The 15,647-nt window shown below is 35.2% G+C and overlaps 2 protein-coding genes across 6 annotated transcripts; both read right to left on the bottom strand.

Annotated features, from left to right (window-relative positions):
• LOC129313468 (shugoshin-1-like) lies at positions 1-2,584 on the bottom strand. Of its 2 annotated transcripts, none has more exons than XM_054956613.1 (9): positions 1,864-2,584; positions 1,738-1,775; positions 1,271-1,379; positions 1,156-1,179; positions 953-1,039; positions 811-855; positions 623-716; positions 479-542; positions 1-390 (listed from the first exon to the last, which is right to left on the bottom strand). In XM_054956613.1, the coding sequence occupies exons 1-9, from the start codon at positions 1,996-1,998 to the stop codon at positions 168-170; spliced, it is 819 nt and encodes a 272-aa protein (XP_054812588.1). In that variant the 5' UTR covers positions 1,999-2,584; the 3' UTR covers positions 1-167. The 2 variants fall into 2 exon arrangements, with proteins under 2 accessions (XP_054812588.1, XP_054812589.1); XM_054956614.1 differs by having other exon boundaries at positions 971-1,039.
• Positions 2,585-2,820: 236 nt separating this feature from the next.
• On the bottom strand, positions 2,821-8,486 carry LOC129313467 (uncharacterized). 4 transcript variants are annotated; one of them, XM_054956609.1, is made up of 13 exons: positions 8,188-8,486; positions 7,829-8,000; positions 7,678-7,740; positions 7,464-7,569; positions 6,944-7,048; positions 6,782-6,858; positions 6,470-6,652; positions 6,097-6,185; positions 5,716-5,907; positions 4,879-5,017; positions 4,034-4,258; positions 3,891-3,948; positions 2,821-3,157 (listed from the first exon to the last, which is right to left on the bottom strand). In XM_054956609.1, the coding sequence occupies exons 1-12, from the start codon at positions 8,439-8,441 to the stop codon at positions 3,901-3,903; spliced, it is 1,653 nt and encodes a 550-aa protein (XP_054812584.1). In that variant the 5' UTR covers positions 8,442-8,486; the 3' UTR covers positions 2,821-3,157; positions 3,891-3,900. The 4 variants fall into 4 exon arrangements, with proteins under 4 accessions (XP_054812584.1, XP_054812583.1, XP_054812585.1 ...); XM_054956608.1 differs by having other exon boundaries at positions 2,821-3,153; XM_054956610.1 differs by having other exon boundaries at positions 2,821-3,153; positions 4,900-5,017.
• Between the last annotated feature and the right edge of the window lie 7,161 nt (positions 8,487-15,647).

Below are 15,647 nucleotides of genomic sequence, written 5' to 3'. Positions count from 1 at the left end.
TTTCACTTTTCAGACAGCGATCAACTTCGGCTACATTAACACAACCGGGTTTACATGTACAACATAAGAGCGTGGGACGCATACCATGCACAAACATTCAACAACATCAAACTTGACGACACACATGGTTCCACGACTGTCTACAAAACTCCTTCCTTTTGGTGAATTTATTCTAGTCTCCGCAGTTTAACTTCCGGAGGAATAATCTCCTTGTATGGTCGATCCTTCTCTCTTGTTTTTCTCGGGGGTTTTCCGAATGCTTCGCCTTCTTCGCCATGTGATTTCAGTATGTTGAGAGGAGTTCGAGCATTCTGTGTTTGGGATGAGTTCTCCATCATTGGCTCGTATTCGTGGGGTTTGAAGCTTGCAGATCGTCTCCTCGGTTGCGACCTGTGAACCAAAAAAGAAAGAGTTGTTACGCCAAATTCTTTTGAAATGTCGATACTTTTCTCAGCAATGGCAATGTATTCATCAAAACCTCATTCCTTTCTTCTCTTTGCTTTCATTTGCATCCTTTGTCGATCCAGTAACAGAACCTGTAGCTGCGAAGTCACATAACTATCTTAAACACGACTGTGAAAAGGGGAAAGAGTCGATGAAGAACAGAGTTGCAGGCATTTACATCGACTCCTTTTAGTTGGTTTTCTGTTCCTATCGCAAAGCTTTTCAACATTGCTGGATTTCACCAAGGGCTGCTCTGCGCTTTCCACTCCTTCCTGAACCCAATCAGAACAATTTACATGGAAAGCAATGCAAGAAAACCCATTTACCAGTGCTCTCAAAGGGTACACAATCAAGAGTAGAGATTACCTTTAACAGTGAACCATCGTTTTCATTGTCCGCATCTTCAATTCCCTGCAAATAAGATTTGTAATAAAACAGACCATCTGATAACTACAACACACAAATCTACCAACACCGTTGTTAATTATGACTGAGTATCGAATACGACCTTAGATTTGAAGCATACCTTCACTTCAGAGTTCTTCCCCTGAAGCAAGGCAGCCTTGCATAAAATTTCATGCTGCAGAGCTTTCATCTGAGATGAACATCCCAGAAATAGTAAGTTAAGATAATGAAGGTTAAATTGGAGTTCACATATACCATGGCTCTATCCTCCAAAGAGGTGGAAGCACCAAGATGCTTTCAACCTACCTTTTCATTCCCTAAATTAAGCTCCTGCAAAATCAGCAACACATACTGTCATGTCATATCTTATCATTGTTTATTGCAAAGTGACAGATATTCAAAATGCAGCTTGGAAACTTACCGCCAGCATCTGGCTGTTTGATTGAGCAAGATTCCAGTTCTGTTGTTGCAGTTTCTCTATATTGGCTCGCAACCTCAGCAGCTCAGCTCCACTCAGTTCAATCATTTTACTTTTCAGGTTTCAAATTAAAGGAAAAGGCATAATAAAGGTTCATGATGGAGGGAAATCTATTCACATTTGCGCCATGTAATGGTCCTTGAGTTCATTAACTTCATGAACTGGAATGAATTGTGTTATCAAAACCACACAAAGAAATCAGGAAAAAAAAATTAAAACAGTGAGGGCTAAATTAAACTTCTAAATTAGAAAGGGGTAAATTTAACGAATCATACATACTTAAAAAAAAAAAACGCTCACTCCGATCTTGACCAATATTTGATATGTACGGAGATAAAACATGCACAATATCAAAGGTAGTAAGAAATCTTGCCAAAAAAAATATATATATATATATATATTCAGGATACTCTCTTTCTGCTACAAGCTGCATCAGAGCAGCTTTTTCCTGCAACAGAAATTCATGTTGAAATAAATAAATAAATAACGGCTACTAATACTTCAAAAACGAATAGAACAAAGAAGAAAAGATGTACCTGTAAGAGTTGCTCAATGCAGTTCTTATCGGCAGGCTTTTCTGCTTGATTGCAGACTTTTGGTTGCATTTGTGTGTTGGTAATATCAAAAAGCTTCTTCCGCACTAACTTTGCAATAGATCTCTTCACCACCATTCTCCCCTCCTATTCCCACACAACTCAACTCTATGCAGAACCAAATTTAGTTTCACTTATCCCCAGTTTGATTCATAGAAAGTGAAAGAATTTAAAGAGACAGGGCTTCATTTCAAAGTCATGTGGAGTAGGGGTATAAATATAGATAGGGTTAAAGTTGAAGCGAACGACACACAAGCAATTGGTGTTCAACAGAAAAGATATAAAAATTGACCAGTGACTATAGAAAAAGAAAGATGGGAATCGCTGGATACATAGACAGATAAAATACAAAAGATGAAAACAAGTCTGGATGGAATCTTTTGAGCTTCTTTCGCTCCTATACTCCCGCTTCGGTCATTCTTTGAATCTAAAGATTGCAGAACAACGTAGGATGGTGATATAATGTGAAAAGGGAGCAGAAGAATATAAGAAAGAAAAGAAGCCAAAGATAAAGAAAGGAAGAGACGCAGATTCTGCAATCTTTAGACCAACGGAAAATTTGAATATTTCAAAGCGTTTCAAGCTTCGGTTAAAATTTGCGCGGGCACGAAGATTTTCACTCCAACGCCAAGAAATTTAGAATAGGCGCTCCAGTTACTGAACTTCTAATGAGAAGCATAAATTACAATTGTACTGTTAAGCTCTGTTGTTCGTACGTCATGGAAATCCCAGATTTTCTCGCGCAAGACATTGTAAGGTGTCATCCAACGTATGAATATTGCTATTCAGCGTGATGATCTTATACAAGTATTTAATGCCTACGAAACAACCGTAGACAATCATCCTCGATTGAACGTTGTTGACTTTATCCATCGCACAAAAACACAGGCACAATAGCAGTTACAGAAGACACTACATTGTATATATGATGTTCATATGTACATCGACATGATGTCTAATTATAGCTGCAGTTAGTTTTTTTTAAAAAGAGTTGCTTTCATTTTACAATCTTGGATGAGCAACCGCTTTTAACCACAGCTCAGGAAAAAAGCAAAAATATTCACAAAGCACCATTTTTGACGTTAGATTGGCATGCCAGTATCTCAACCTGCGGGTAGAAAGAGGGCATGCATTTCTGGCAGACCTCAAGCTTTTACACTCTTAGATTTGGTGATCTCGTGACTCGTGCTACGACCAGAACAAAATTGGCTTAATTTTTCTGACGTAGTCCATCTACCTTAGCCACAAATAAACAGCCAGTATTAAGCGATGCACTCTAAAAGAATCAAATCGCAGAAGTTCCAATAAATGATGGCATGAAGTATATCACCAAAGAAACAAAAAACAACGAAAGCAAAGAAATCATGGCATGCAAGGCAACGATGTTGAACTATAAAAACAGTCAATTTCTGGTCACACTATGTTATGATGGAAATGAACGGCCTCTAAATTTTTCTCCAGAAGGTCTGTCCAAAATGCTAGCTATTTAGTTCAGATGAAATCATTCCAGTGCATCAACATCACCGGACCATTTGTAATGGGCGCCTTCAAAATTTCTTGTTAAATATTGCTAAATTATTTGTTGGTAGTTGATATATTTATTGGCAAATAGTCTTGGGTGGTAGACTTATGCATTCACCCAATTAGTATTTACTCTTGTAGTTGCTAGGTTATTCATCTTCCTATATATATATTCTTGTGCTTCCACTCTCCAAACATAAATCAAGAGAAAGTGCATTATATTTCTTTATTTTACATCTCTTAAGAACACGCAGGAGACTGTCAGTTTTCCAGACTCAACCAGATCCTTGCCCCAAAAAAAATCCCGCACCATATGTCTACCAGACTTCTGTTTAATGAACTATACCATTGGATGCTTTTCATTCAAACATGTTAATTCTTACATTAACCTCAGCAAATTATGCCAAAAAGAATATACAAGTCTTCTGGGGATAGAGTCCTAAAGATACCTGCAACCGATTATTTGTTGATGAAGAAGTGAAGAAGATATGCTGCTTTATTGCGAATCTGTAGAGCCAAAATTTATTTCTATTATTAGATCATTAACTTAATAAATCAATGGTTAAAGATGAGAGAAAGTTTGATTACAAACCTTTGATGCATGAGAGCGTAGGTCTGTGCTGGAGATTAAACTAGAACAATTTTTAAGGTAATGACAGAACATCTCATAAAGTACTGGATTGTCTTCAAACACTGGGTTAGACAAGATCCAATTCTCTGCCAAAGCTAAGTATATGTACATCTTAAAGAGGTCAACGCTCTTGTCTTTCAAATTAATTGCAACTAGTGATCTAAGTATCTCATCTCCACTGCTGACCTGAGAAAAAAATATAAATAGGTAATCTCAATATCTAAGGAAAATAGGACCAAATATCTGACACTTGCATAATTAATTTGCTAGCAGCCTCCGAAAGATTCTAGCATTTAGAAAGAGTGCATGGTCTACCATTTTAAGTCACTCATTGGCTTTCAGATTACAATAAACTGACGGACATTCAATCACCAGTGATAGACTATAATTAAGGAAGAACTCACAATCCCCAGGCTCTGGCTTATTTACTTGCAAGAATGCTTAAATAGAAGAGGTAAGGAAATTAAAATTTAACAACATCTATTATTTATATATATATATATAATATATTATATTACAAAAGATGACTGCTCAACTATAAAATAAACAAAGGATGACTTTTCACTTAAAGTACGATGCTTATCAGTCATAGTACCTCTTGACAGATAATCAAATACACACACATTAACACTCCAAAACAAATGATTATATTTCTAAATTATGTTATACTTGCAACCAATAATTAAAGCGTAGTGAGCTTTGAAACAAGTAACAGCAATGGATACACCAATAACTTGCATGCCATATGCAAACTCTCAGTGATTTGAACTTTCATTCTACACTTTATAATCACAAGCATCATTAACCTTGGCAGGCAAGTAACGTACTCCATCAAAACAAGGAAGCAAACTTTCATAAGCCACAGCACTACGAAGTTGTTTACAGCGAGAGCTGACTTCTGAAATGCATTCAACAGCCTGAATGCAATTCAAATCCTTTGAGACTCTGCATATCCAATAGAGAATGAAAAAGAGAGAGAGAAAAAAAAAGCAAGCAAAATTAGAAAATACGCATCATCATGCTCCTCTAAGGAACACTATTAGTTAAGGTGTACCATTAATAACAATCATAACCCAATAAGGAACTTGAAAATGTATAAAACATAGGATCTTAAGAGTAAGAATTAAGTATCTTCTATATGGAAAGAATATCTTCTCCAAGCAAATTCTAGATTCTCAGATACATATTTCCTCACCAACACAGAAAAAATCACCACCATTGAAGACAGAACTCGGTGACTAGCACCAACTTCATCATGATCCTAACACCAGCAGATCAACTGTGCCTACACGATACTGCCAAGTGTGACTATCATGAACAGATCATTTTAGTACAATGGTACACAAGGATGCCCATAAATTTGCAGCAACCATCCCTTGTAACCCATTGAATACATTATATCCTTTTTGAAGCCCATGACAATACCCCAACAAAGGCTCATCATTCATCAATAGATAATTTATAAATTATATACTTGCAATAACATTAACTTTAGTAGATACCAAGTACAATAGGAAATATCAGGCTGCCAATTGAAAAGTGTTGATAAATGAGCAAGTTAGCAACCAAGTACAAAGCAAGAATGTTCTTTAGTTTTGCCAGCATAAAACCCCAAAGCACAAAAAAAAAAAAAAATCAATAACCTGCAAGCAATAAATTTTGCTATATTTTCACAACTTGAACTCCACTCCTGGTCTGTGAAGTAATTGACAATCGCTTGCATGCAGTCGTTCAGAATTATCAAAAGGCCTTGAAGTTGGCGATCCAAAAATAGACATATAATAACTTCAATTATCTCTTCAGCTTCTACAGCAGAGAACATAGCTTTTTGACTCCTGAAATGACCACCAAGAGATGTGATTTTTTTAGCATCTCAACTTCCGGTTAGTTTCACATGACATCAATAGGCAATGTTACATATGCAACCAAGAAGTCAGTTGACATCCCATAAAAGAAATGACGCCATGCACATAAACTCCATAATTTCGTTTAGGGAAGTCCTAAGAAGAATCACTATTACTTACCTTATCAGACAACAAGCAGTTACAAATCTGACCCAAGCCCTGATATTTTGGGGTGGCCCTCCAGGACTCGAATCTAGGGAAGTTGGAGACTACCATTGTCAGAAACACAGTAAAATGCAGCACAATATTTGTAAATTCCACATGACATGATACAGAAGTACAGTCATCAATAAATCAAGTGAGATTGGAAAACAAAGTTGATTATTATCATTAAAATACTTAGCTCTACTATATACATTAACTACCAATTAACCAGATATTTTGATATCTCTAGATGCCTTTTGCAATTAACAGTGCCAAAAGGTCTAACCTAGAAGAGTTTTATGTCACCCAGAATTGCTAAAATTAAAGTAATTCTTACTTATTATTTTACCATGAATGTAGTCCACCTTCCAAAGTCGTGTACCTGGATGTTACTAAAACAAATTTGAGAGTTACCCGTATCCACAGTTTCAGCACTTGATGAAAAGTTGAAGAGAAACCCATAGATGTCAAGAGCTGTTCTCAAATCTTTATAGCTGGGAAACCAATCGATCTTGACAGTTAATTGGCCGTCCTAGTAATGAATGATAATTAATCCCAAATATGATAAAGCATCCAAGAATAAGGAAAATAGCTGCTCTGGAATCTTTTTTATCGATAGTGTAATCATCCATTGTATGAGTAGAAACATAAACAAGTTTACCTCTTTAGTAGATGAAAGAATTGCACACCAAAAATCACATGTACAAGTTTGCATCTCTTCTTTTGTTGAATATAACACTGAAAGAAAAGTGTTAAGCAGCCATAAGATAACATTGTCCCTATGATAAAACCAATAAAATCACCATGCAATTCTTCTACTCACTTTTATTGAACGCCCAGATAGCTATTGATTTTTCTACATGTTGGCACAAGAAAACCAATTTTGGAAGCCACCCATTGATTAATAAACCTTCAAGAAATTTGTCTCCTGAAGGAATATAAAATTTTAAATGAGTTAATGCTTAACGCAAGCAGCCACTGATTTTTCTACATGGTGACACAAGAAAACCAATTTTGGGAGCCAGCCAATAGCCATTCATTAATAAACCTTCAAGAAAGATGTCTCATGAAGGAATAAAAAAGATTAAGTGAGTCAATTCTTAAAACAGGCGAAGCCACTCGCCGATTAATAAACCTTCAAAAAAGATGTATCCTGAAGGAATACAAAAGGTTAGCTGAATCAATACTTAAAACAGGCCTGTTTGTTTCAGGCACTAGCATATAAACAATATACTGACATAACACTGGCTGAAATCAGGATTTTGAAGACTAATGAGATGATTAATTGACAATAGTCAATGTACATTGATTAAAATATCTGGCAGATAAAACATCAGAGAGACCTTTCTCTGTGGTCAATTCCACAACAGAATTAAGATTGTTGTTCACAAATGATTGTACGATGTTGCAACTTTCAAGTTCAGAGAAATCCAGAGGAGGAAAGGCTTTCTGCAGGTCATAGAATGGAGATTTAATAAATCAAAAAATATGAACAAAATTTAGGAAATAAAGTAGTGAACCATATATAAGAAAGGACTGAGTTTTGACTCGGATAACCTGGTCTCCAAAAGCTGGCACTCCCCAGCGGAAGATTTCTTCTTCGCCACCTAATTCGTTCATCTACATTAATGGGACAGCAAGTCATCATACAAGGGCAACTTAAATATGTCAGCAAAGTAGAAGTGAATGAGGGAAAAAATTATTTTGCCTGCTTTTCACATTTCTCAACAATCTTGGACAGCATAGCTTCATTGTTATATTCATCATCATCCTCGTGGCTATTCTTCCGGGCCTTGGCCTTTTTGGACTGCTTCTCTTTAAGCTTATTTTGCTCTATGTAATGATCATTAAGAAGATCATCCAACCCAATAACCTTCTTCCTGGTTATAATTCAAGTGTTAATAAATTAACTTGCTACCGTAAAAAGCCAGAATGGGGCCTCGCGTGCAATTTATCAAACCCGCTATGAATGAAATAGCATCAAAGTTTTAATTTTTCATCTAATGAAGCATAAACCCTCAGAGAGCAAGTCCTTGATTAGCATAATAGTGGGGAAAGGATAAAAACCTTTTCTTGTTGTTGGTGGATGGGACCTTGAGAAGCTGGTCTTCTCTCTCGAAATCCAGAGGATCGTCCATGTTGATCATTTGAGTCAGGTAAAGACTATACTTTAGGTTTTTATAAAATCCTTCCTTCGGATGAGAAGCGCCAAGGCGGTAAAGCACTTCAAAAGCTTGGTGGCATTTTATCTGTGATACGACTTCGGTCCGGGCCAACCCGTGAAACCTTTGCTGGCCGAGTTTGTTTTTGGCGGGGAACATCAGAAAACCTTCTGGTATCCACGTGTTAGAGATTGGAATTGGGGGGAGGGGAGGGGGGAGGAACATTAGGTGCTAGGATTAGAAGTGTTGCTTAAACCTATTTCAATTGACTCAATGTTACCTCGATCATATCATGGCAGATTTTGTCTCAACTCAAAAATAATCAGAACAGAACTTTACAAAATGAAACAAGAAAAGAGTTTGGGACGAGATGGGATACGGGGTTACCATTGGGACGTCCCGTCCTGTCTTGAATATTATCTATATTATTTTTTATTTTAAATATATTACTCATATTAATATAATTTAGATTTATATTAATTATATTAATATAATTTATTCTCATATCTATATATTTAATAACTTTTATTTATATCGTGTTTCTTGCTTTATTTTCAGAAGAATAATTAGCTTAACACATATCAACTAGAGTAAAAGAATAATGATTTGATGTTGTGCTTGACTTGCTTGTTGTTGCTACTCTTATAACCTAAAGATCACTTGTATTTGCTATTAAAATGTGTAGTTGTGATTAATGTAATTTAGTAATTGACTTTAAATTGCTGTGATTTATGTACTTGTGTTGTTTTGATTTTAAATTTAATTTTATATAATTTAAAATTTTAATGGACGTTATGATCTATATCTTTCTTTGATATTATCCGATTTATCAAAACGGCAAGACGTCTCGATCTAGTTCCGATTTCATCCCAACTCCTAATGGGATGGGATGACTCTCGGGACAAGACGGGAACCGATTCAAAATTCAGTCTCAATATTTTTTAAAGATAAGGGCATCCTGATCTCATCTTATCCCATGAACACCCCTAATTATAATCACTAGCAAAAACAGGTGATTGGCCATTTTCATAATATGCTCTGCAAATAATAAGAAGGCTTATCAAAATAATAATGACAATTGACCAAGTGAGTGTGGCACATGGTAATTGGTAGCAATCTGGTCCTTTAATTATCATTTCAAAGTTCAATTATTAAATGTGTGTATGAAGAGCATTATTTTCTTAAATAGTGCTAAGATTTCTTGAACAATTAGTTTCATGATTGCTAGCTATGGTTTACTTTGACAAAAAAAATGACAATTAACGTCATCAACTTCCTAATGAAAAACATTAACTTGAAAATGCTCATTAAAAAATTCAATGAAAAAGAGGCCAAGATAATGTATAAAAAAGGAAAACAAAATTGAGATCAAAGGACTCAACTTGGTGCGTGTAATATACACATTGATATTACGAGCACAAAACCAGACTTACATCACATAATGGTAATCAGGAGTCATTAAAACTCTAAACTTACCTTAATCAATGAGGGTTAAAAGTAATTTATAAGTTTTGAAAATAATTGAGATTTCAAGACCTTTCAAATTGTTAATTTGAGCTTAGACATAAGTTTTTTTAAGTGCCTGAAGTATGAAATAATATAAAAGTGAATTACACAAGAAAACAAAGGTAGGAAGGTCATTTTTGCCCATTCAAGTACATATGATGTTGCTTATGTGCCATATATTGTTGCGTGTGGCATGGAAAGCCAATACTTGTCACTGTGTCATGCTATGACATGTCACCATGCCCTGTGACACGTATAATTTTTTATGATAGCATTTTGCTATCATGATTGCTTGCCGTGCGAACTCTTAGTGTACGCTATTTTCACACTCGATGTTCAATTAAAGTGATTTGAATGCTCACACAAAACTTATTTAATAATCTAACTAAGAGCATAGATTTTAGTTCAATCTATGACTGATTTGAAAATTGGATACTCAAATGCCAAGTGATCATTTCTATGTCATTTTCATGCATCCAAGTGCCTCGACCAACAAACTTGTGCCAGTAACCATGACTGGGGCTTAAATCACATATAATGAACCAGGGTGTACCTAAATGAATTGTTATAACAACAATAATTTATTTCAAACCAAATTTAGCTACCCAAAAGCTTGAATTCTTACAAAATAGGACCATATTTCACGCTTACATATAATCTATCCCTTGGCAAAACATTTTACATCATACCAATTCAAAATATACTCAATATGAACTTGTACTAGTATCTCAATTCCCTTGCCATGTGCATCACAAGCACATATATCCTAGTCTAAGATACCCACAATATCAATTTGTACAAGTACAGACCAAAATACATATACTTTTTTAATTGGTAAACTATATACTTATAATAACATTCATATACACAAAACCAAATAGCTAAAGCACTACAAGTAGATGTCCCACTACTCATTGCCTGTGTCTTTTCCTCAGCCCTTATTTTCCTCCGAACTTGGAATAGAGGAAAACAAAATCTGAATAACGAAGATAATTTATAAATATTTATTAATAAGTAAAGCTAAAAAAATACATAAAGCAGGATAATAAAACATGTGCTATAATATATAACATCACGATATCACATGCATGATCATAATATTAACTCGAACATTTGCAACAATCTTTGACGCTATAATACTAGCCAAATCTAAATAGCCAAGACCAACTCACCTTCTACGGGAGAATTGCTTGGCTAAATACATTCTAACCTACTTCCAAACTATGAACTCCATCTATTATACTTGATTAGGGTGTTATTTACTCTAACTCTATACTCTCTCAAGTGCTAAAGAGTATACATCATGGCTAAATTTCCCGTGATAACATTGCATAATATGTTTGGTACAATAGATGTCCTGTGGTGTTAGCCTAATCATGTGAATTTCAAACATTATATTATTTTGGGTGAACTCTCACCCTCTAATGATTATGACTCTCCCACATAATACAGTCAATGTACTCTATCATTTAACCTTTAGTTAAAACTCATCTAATGAAACATATTAGTTTCTCTAAAAAAATTATTTTTCTTTTCCAATTCTGCAAGTTATGAAATCATGAAAATATATAACGTCAGATATTTAATTTCATGAAAAACTTGTAAACAATTTCACATGTCAATAAACAATATAAATTATCCTGTTATATCAACTCTTTAGGTACACAAAGGTTACCCATGGACCGTGGTAATTCAAGCACTCCAATAGTTCCTTCAACCTCATATGTTCCAATTTGTAAAGTCTATAATGTTAAATTAAACACTATATATTAATTTGCTAACTTATTCATAAGTATTTTTAGCTAAATTTAGTTAAGTTTAGCTATCTAGAACACCTAACTTTTATTATTGAGTTAATTAAAACTACAACCAACTCATATTATCTGTATTCTACGCTTAAAAAGCTAAACTATTCACTTAATCGTCTCCCACGACTTCAAAACCCTAAATTCCAAGCTAGGGTTTGTCTAAAAAAACACGATAACTACTCCTTATAAAATAACTTATTCAAGATGAAGAAACTCAAATCAAGCTCCCTTAATAACATGTAAGGTTTAAATTTATCCCATCTCTAACTCCGATCATGTCTACCTATTATCTATAATCCAAAAAAATAAAGTAAAGGTGGAAGAGAGGAGTATGAAGCTTATCCAAGTGATTGACAATCTAAGTTGGCTCCTAATTGCTTCCAATTTGAAGCCTTAACAAAGGTTTACCTAGTCTTCCTTTATGCTCTCTCTAATTCTCATGCTTCCTTTTGATTTTTTGGACCTAGTTCGCGTATTAATTGTCTAAAATCCACAATGTGCACCATGGTGCATTGTGACATGTCGTGGTAGGTGGCATAGCACTTTCCCTTTGGCTCCTACTCGTAGACCTAGTTTGCCCAACTTTCATCCTAGCTTGATATTGAAGCTGTCCAGTAATTCAAAATATTAATTAATAACCCGATATCATGAGCAACTTAATTAATCAACTATTTTACTAATTCATCCTTTAATAATTAGATTTTAGATTTAAAACTTGGGATGTTATCTCATGAAGGATTGAGGGCCTTGGATCGGGATTGAAATTGGACAATGCTGACTTTTTATGTTTGTTATGGAATAATGAAAAATCAAATCTCAATCCCAATTTTATGTATATGGGATTATTCAATGGCACCATGGCCCTGGCATTGAAAACTCATCAGTGACAAATTACTCTCAAGTCTTAACCTTATCCCTTTGTTATCTCTTTCACCACTTATTAAGAGCTTACTGGGCAGCCATAGGGGGAGGTGTGGATTGAGCAGCAACACAAACAATGTTGTATAGGCGGGTAAGCACTTGAGATGAAGGGACTATAAGTGTGTAACAATGATTAGATGTGCAGGCAAGATGACGACTGGGCAAAGTGGATGAAGAGATGGTAATTGCAATTGGGTGTGTGGGCAAAACGATGAATAAGGAATGAGAAGTGGCAATATGCAAGGTACAAATAAAGCAAACCATTGAGCAGCGATTGACACGAGAAAAATGAATGTGTCTACATTTGACCATTTCTCTTTGTCCCAAACACTAGTTCATTTGAAGGTAGCAAAAACATTTAGTCATTGTTCAACATTGGTTAAAGTTTGAAAAAAGAATGGGATGAAGAATATGAGGGAAGTTATGTACTTCCTGTAATTTTTGTTTGATTTGAGTCATCCCATGACATGCCAAAATATCATTTTAAGGTCATTCCCACTCTCAATCTCATTACCAGCCCTTTAAAATTTAATATCCCATACTAAACAGGGCCTAAAAGTTTAGTCAGAAATGATCATCATTTATAATTTATTTTTATTACAAGTTCCAGAAATATCATTTTTCATATTGTTCATTTAGCATTGACAATAATGATGAATGAAACATTTTAAATCGTGAAAATATTTTAATCAACTCGATAGTTCATCGTAGAAGTGTATTCTTGAACTTAATTATGCTATGCTTTGACTGTTGACAAATTCAAATTGGATACGTGAATTAATTTGGAGAAATCTGCATATTTTTTATTTTTAAAGAAGTACAGAGGGCCTGCCTAATCAATAGAGAGGGTTAAAAACAAAGCCTACCCACCAAAAAAAGAAAGCGAGTTAGTCTAATCGAACGTATGTTTGTTTTAGCAAGTGGTGGGTTGAGCAAACAAAGTATAGTGCTTCACCGCAATCCACGTCTGTGCCCAGTGCCCACACTCCCAAACACTTTCAAAAACCATAATCATCTCTCTTCCTCGTAAACAGACCCAAATGCAAGAGAATATGACATAGAGATGAGAGCATGTTTGATATATGTTCTTGGAACAATTTTTTGTTTTAAAAATAAAAAATTGTTTGAAAATGTTTTTTATATTACCTACTCTAAAAAATAAAAAAGTTAAAAGTTATTTTTGGAAAACTAAAAAATTGAAACATCTTTTAGGTGTTTTATTAATTTTTGTCCTGCAAAATTCAAGAAAATGCAGAAAATATTATGTTTTATTAAAAACAATTATACTATAATGATGACAACAACAAGAAGTCTTATCTCACTATATGTGATCGGATTCCTTGTCATACCTGTAGTTTGTTTGGTCTCAGAGAGACTCTGTTGAAAGACGAATGGTAGATGGACCTCGTCAGCATATACCAGAGAGGGCAGCTCGTGTTTTCCTCACATAATAGAAGCAACCCAAATAATAATAATAATGACCCTATTTTCAGGGGCAACAAGCATATATGACCGAGCCATGAGCATGATATTCCTATTGAGAATTGACAAGAAGTGAGATTGAAGGCAGAAAAGCAAACAATGATTGTTGATAAGCGGAGATCCACAGTACGCCAGTGAAAGAACGCCCATAAATAAACCATTCAAGGGTCGAGCACATACACTGTCAGGAGTACATGAGAAGATGTTCCCACTTCCCAGAGCCAAACCCCTTTTCCATTTCCACCTTTTTATCCTCTCGTAATTGCTAAGATTATATGGCCATACCATGTGCTGACCCAGCTCATGCCACCTCCATCCACCTTTCTCCTCACCTTCACCTCCACTCCTTACTTCTCGGTGATATCTACAATCTAAATCTACATTTTTAAGGAACCTATTCAATTCCCTTTGCTGGATGAGCAGTATAAATGGAAAACAAACAGGGTCCCATGGAGCATGCTTTTTTCCTTCTCTCTCTGTGGATCTTTACTATTATCATTGCGTTCAAGCTCGAAAAGTACTGGGTCACATATTCCAATTATGGCCCCTTGCCCCCTCGTCATGCTCCTATTGTAAAAATCTTGGTCGGTGAAATTGTAAGTATGGGTTAACACTGAAAAGGACATGTCTTTTTCAATGCCTGCATCTTGAGAGGTGGGATCAGTGTAGCAGTTGTCCCCTCTTGTCCAAAGCTATTATTGGCAAAGGGAAGATAGATTTTTTTAGCATTAATGTAGCAATGCTGACACAGTCTGGGTATGAAGTATGATATGAGAAAATATAACGTTGTCCTCGTTTTATAACCATACTGCTTTTCTATATATATATATATATATATTTTGTATTGTCAATTTTGTGATTTTTTTTAAACGCCACCAAATTTGTCAAGTTGAAGGATTTGGACTTGTCAATATAGCCCATGACCTCCCAACTGGTTAATGGAGGAAAACTCCTAGCTTGAAGGAGAATAAATTGAACGAAAATGCATTGCAAGTTTGGTGAGTACGTACCAAATTAACACTAATTATGGTGAATAAGGTGGCAAAACACTGTTAACCATTACAATGTGGCTGTTTGATTAGGTGGGAGAATCTTCCTAATCTGTCACCCAAGTAATGTTATGAAAAGGTGGGCATAATTACATCCGAATGCAGCAGCATTATTCAGATTCCCCCGGATCGCCATTTTTACTAGGAGAAAATTTGGAGTGATGGTGGGATTGGGAAGTCTTGTTGAACTATAAATCATTAAAGACAGTGAAACAATCGAAGGTGGAATTATAAAAGAATGGTTATAGGTGATTCTGATATGCACAGTGGGACTTTATTTATTTTTCTAATCATTAGCATTATTATTGGAGCCACGACCCTGTTCCATTACCTTAATCCTAATCTAATCTCGAGAAGATTCATAATCAGGTCTGCCTTGGAATCCCTATGCCATTGACCAAACACCATTTTATTTGTCCAATTATAATAATGACTCTAAGATAAGATGTGGTTCTTGTTAAGGATATAGTCCAACATATCCAAACCAAGCCCATCATAAGTTCAAGCCCAAGTATAAAGTCTAAAGATATTAGGTTTAGCACTACAGAACATACTAGAATAAAGCATGTCATCTAGATATTTTATAGTGCTCTTCCATT

This window comes from Prosopis cineraria, unplaced genomic scaffold (genome assembly GCF_029017545.1).
Source record: "Prosopis cineraria cultivar Desert tree isolate PC_DT_omini unplaced genomic scaffold, ASM2901754v1 PC6, whole genome shotgun sequence".
Lineage (NCBI taxonomy): Eukaryota > Viridiplantae > Streptophyta > Magnoliopsida > Fabales > Fabaceae > Prosopis > Prosopis cineraria.
Note: the sequence above shows the minus strand (reverse complement) of the source record. Positions and strands in the feature narration are given on the sequence as shown.

Excerpts from the sequence above, each read along its gene's own strand:
- LOC129313468 (XM_054956613.1), bottom strand. The coding sequence starts at position 1,998 with ATGGTGGTGAAGAGATCTATTGCAAAGTTAGTGCGGAAGAAGCTTTTT. Across the intron at positions 1,040-1,155 it reads TTAATTTAGGGAATGAAAAG|ATGAAAGCTCTGCAGCATGA; the intron begins GTAGGTTGAAAG and ends TGTTCATCTCAG. Across the intron at positions 543-622 it reads ACCAACTAAAAGGAGTCGAT|CTACAGGTTCTGTTACTGGA; the intron begins GTAAATGCCTGC and ends GTGACTTCGCAG.
- LOC129313467 (XM_054956609.1), bottom strand. The coding sequence starts at position 8,441 with ATGTTCCCCGCCAAAAACAAACTCGGCCAGCAAAGGTTTCACGGGTTG. Across the intron at positions 7,049-7,463 it reads GGAATTGACCACAGAGAAAG|GAGACAAATTTCTTGAAGGT; the intron begins GTCTCTCTGATG and ends ATATTCCTTCAG. Across the intron at positions 4,259-4,878 it reads TACGTTACTTGCCTGCCAAG|GTCAGCAGTGGAGATGAGAT; the intron begins GTTAATGATGCT and ends TTTTTTTCTCAG.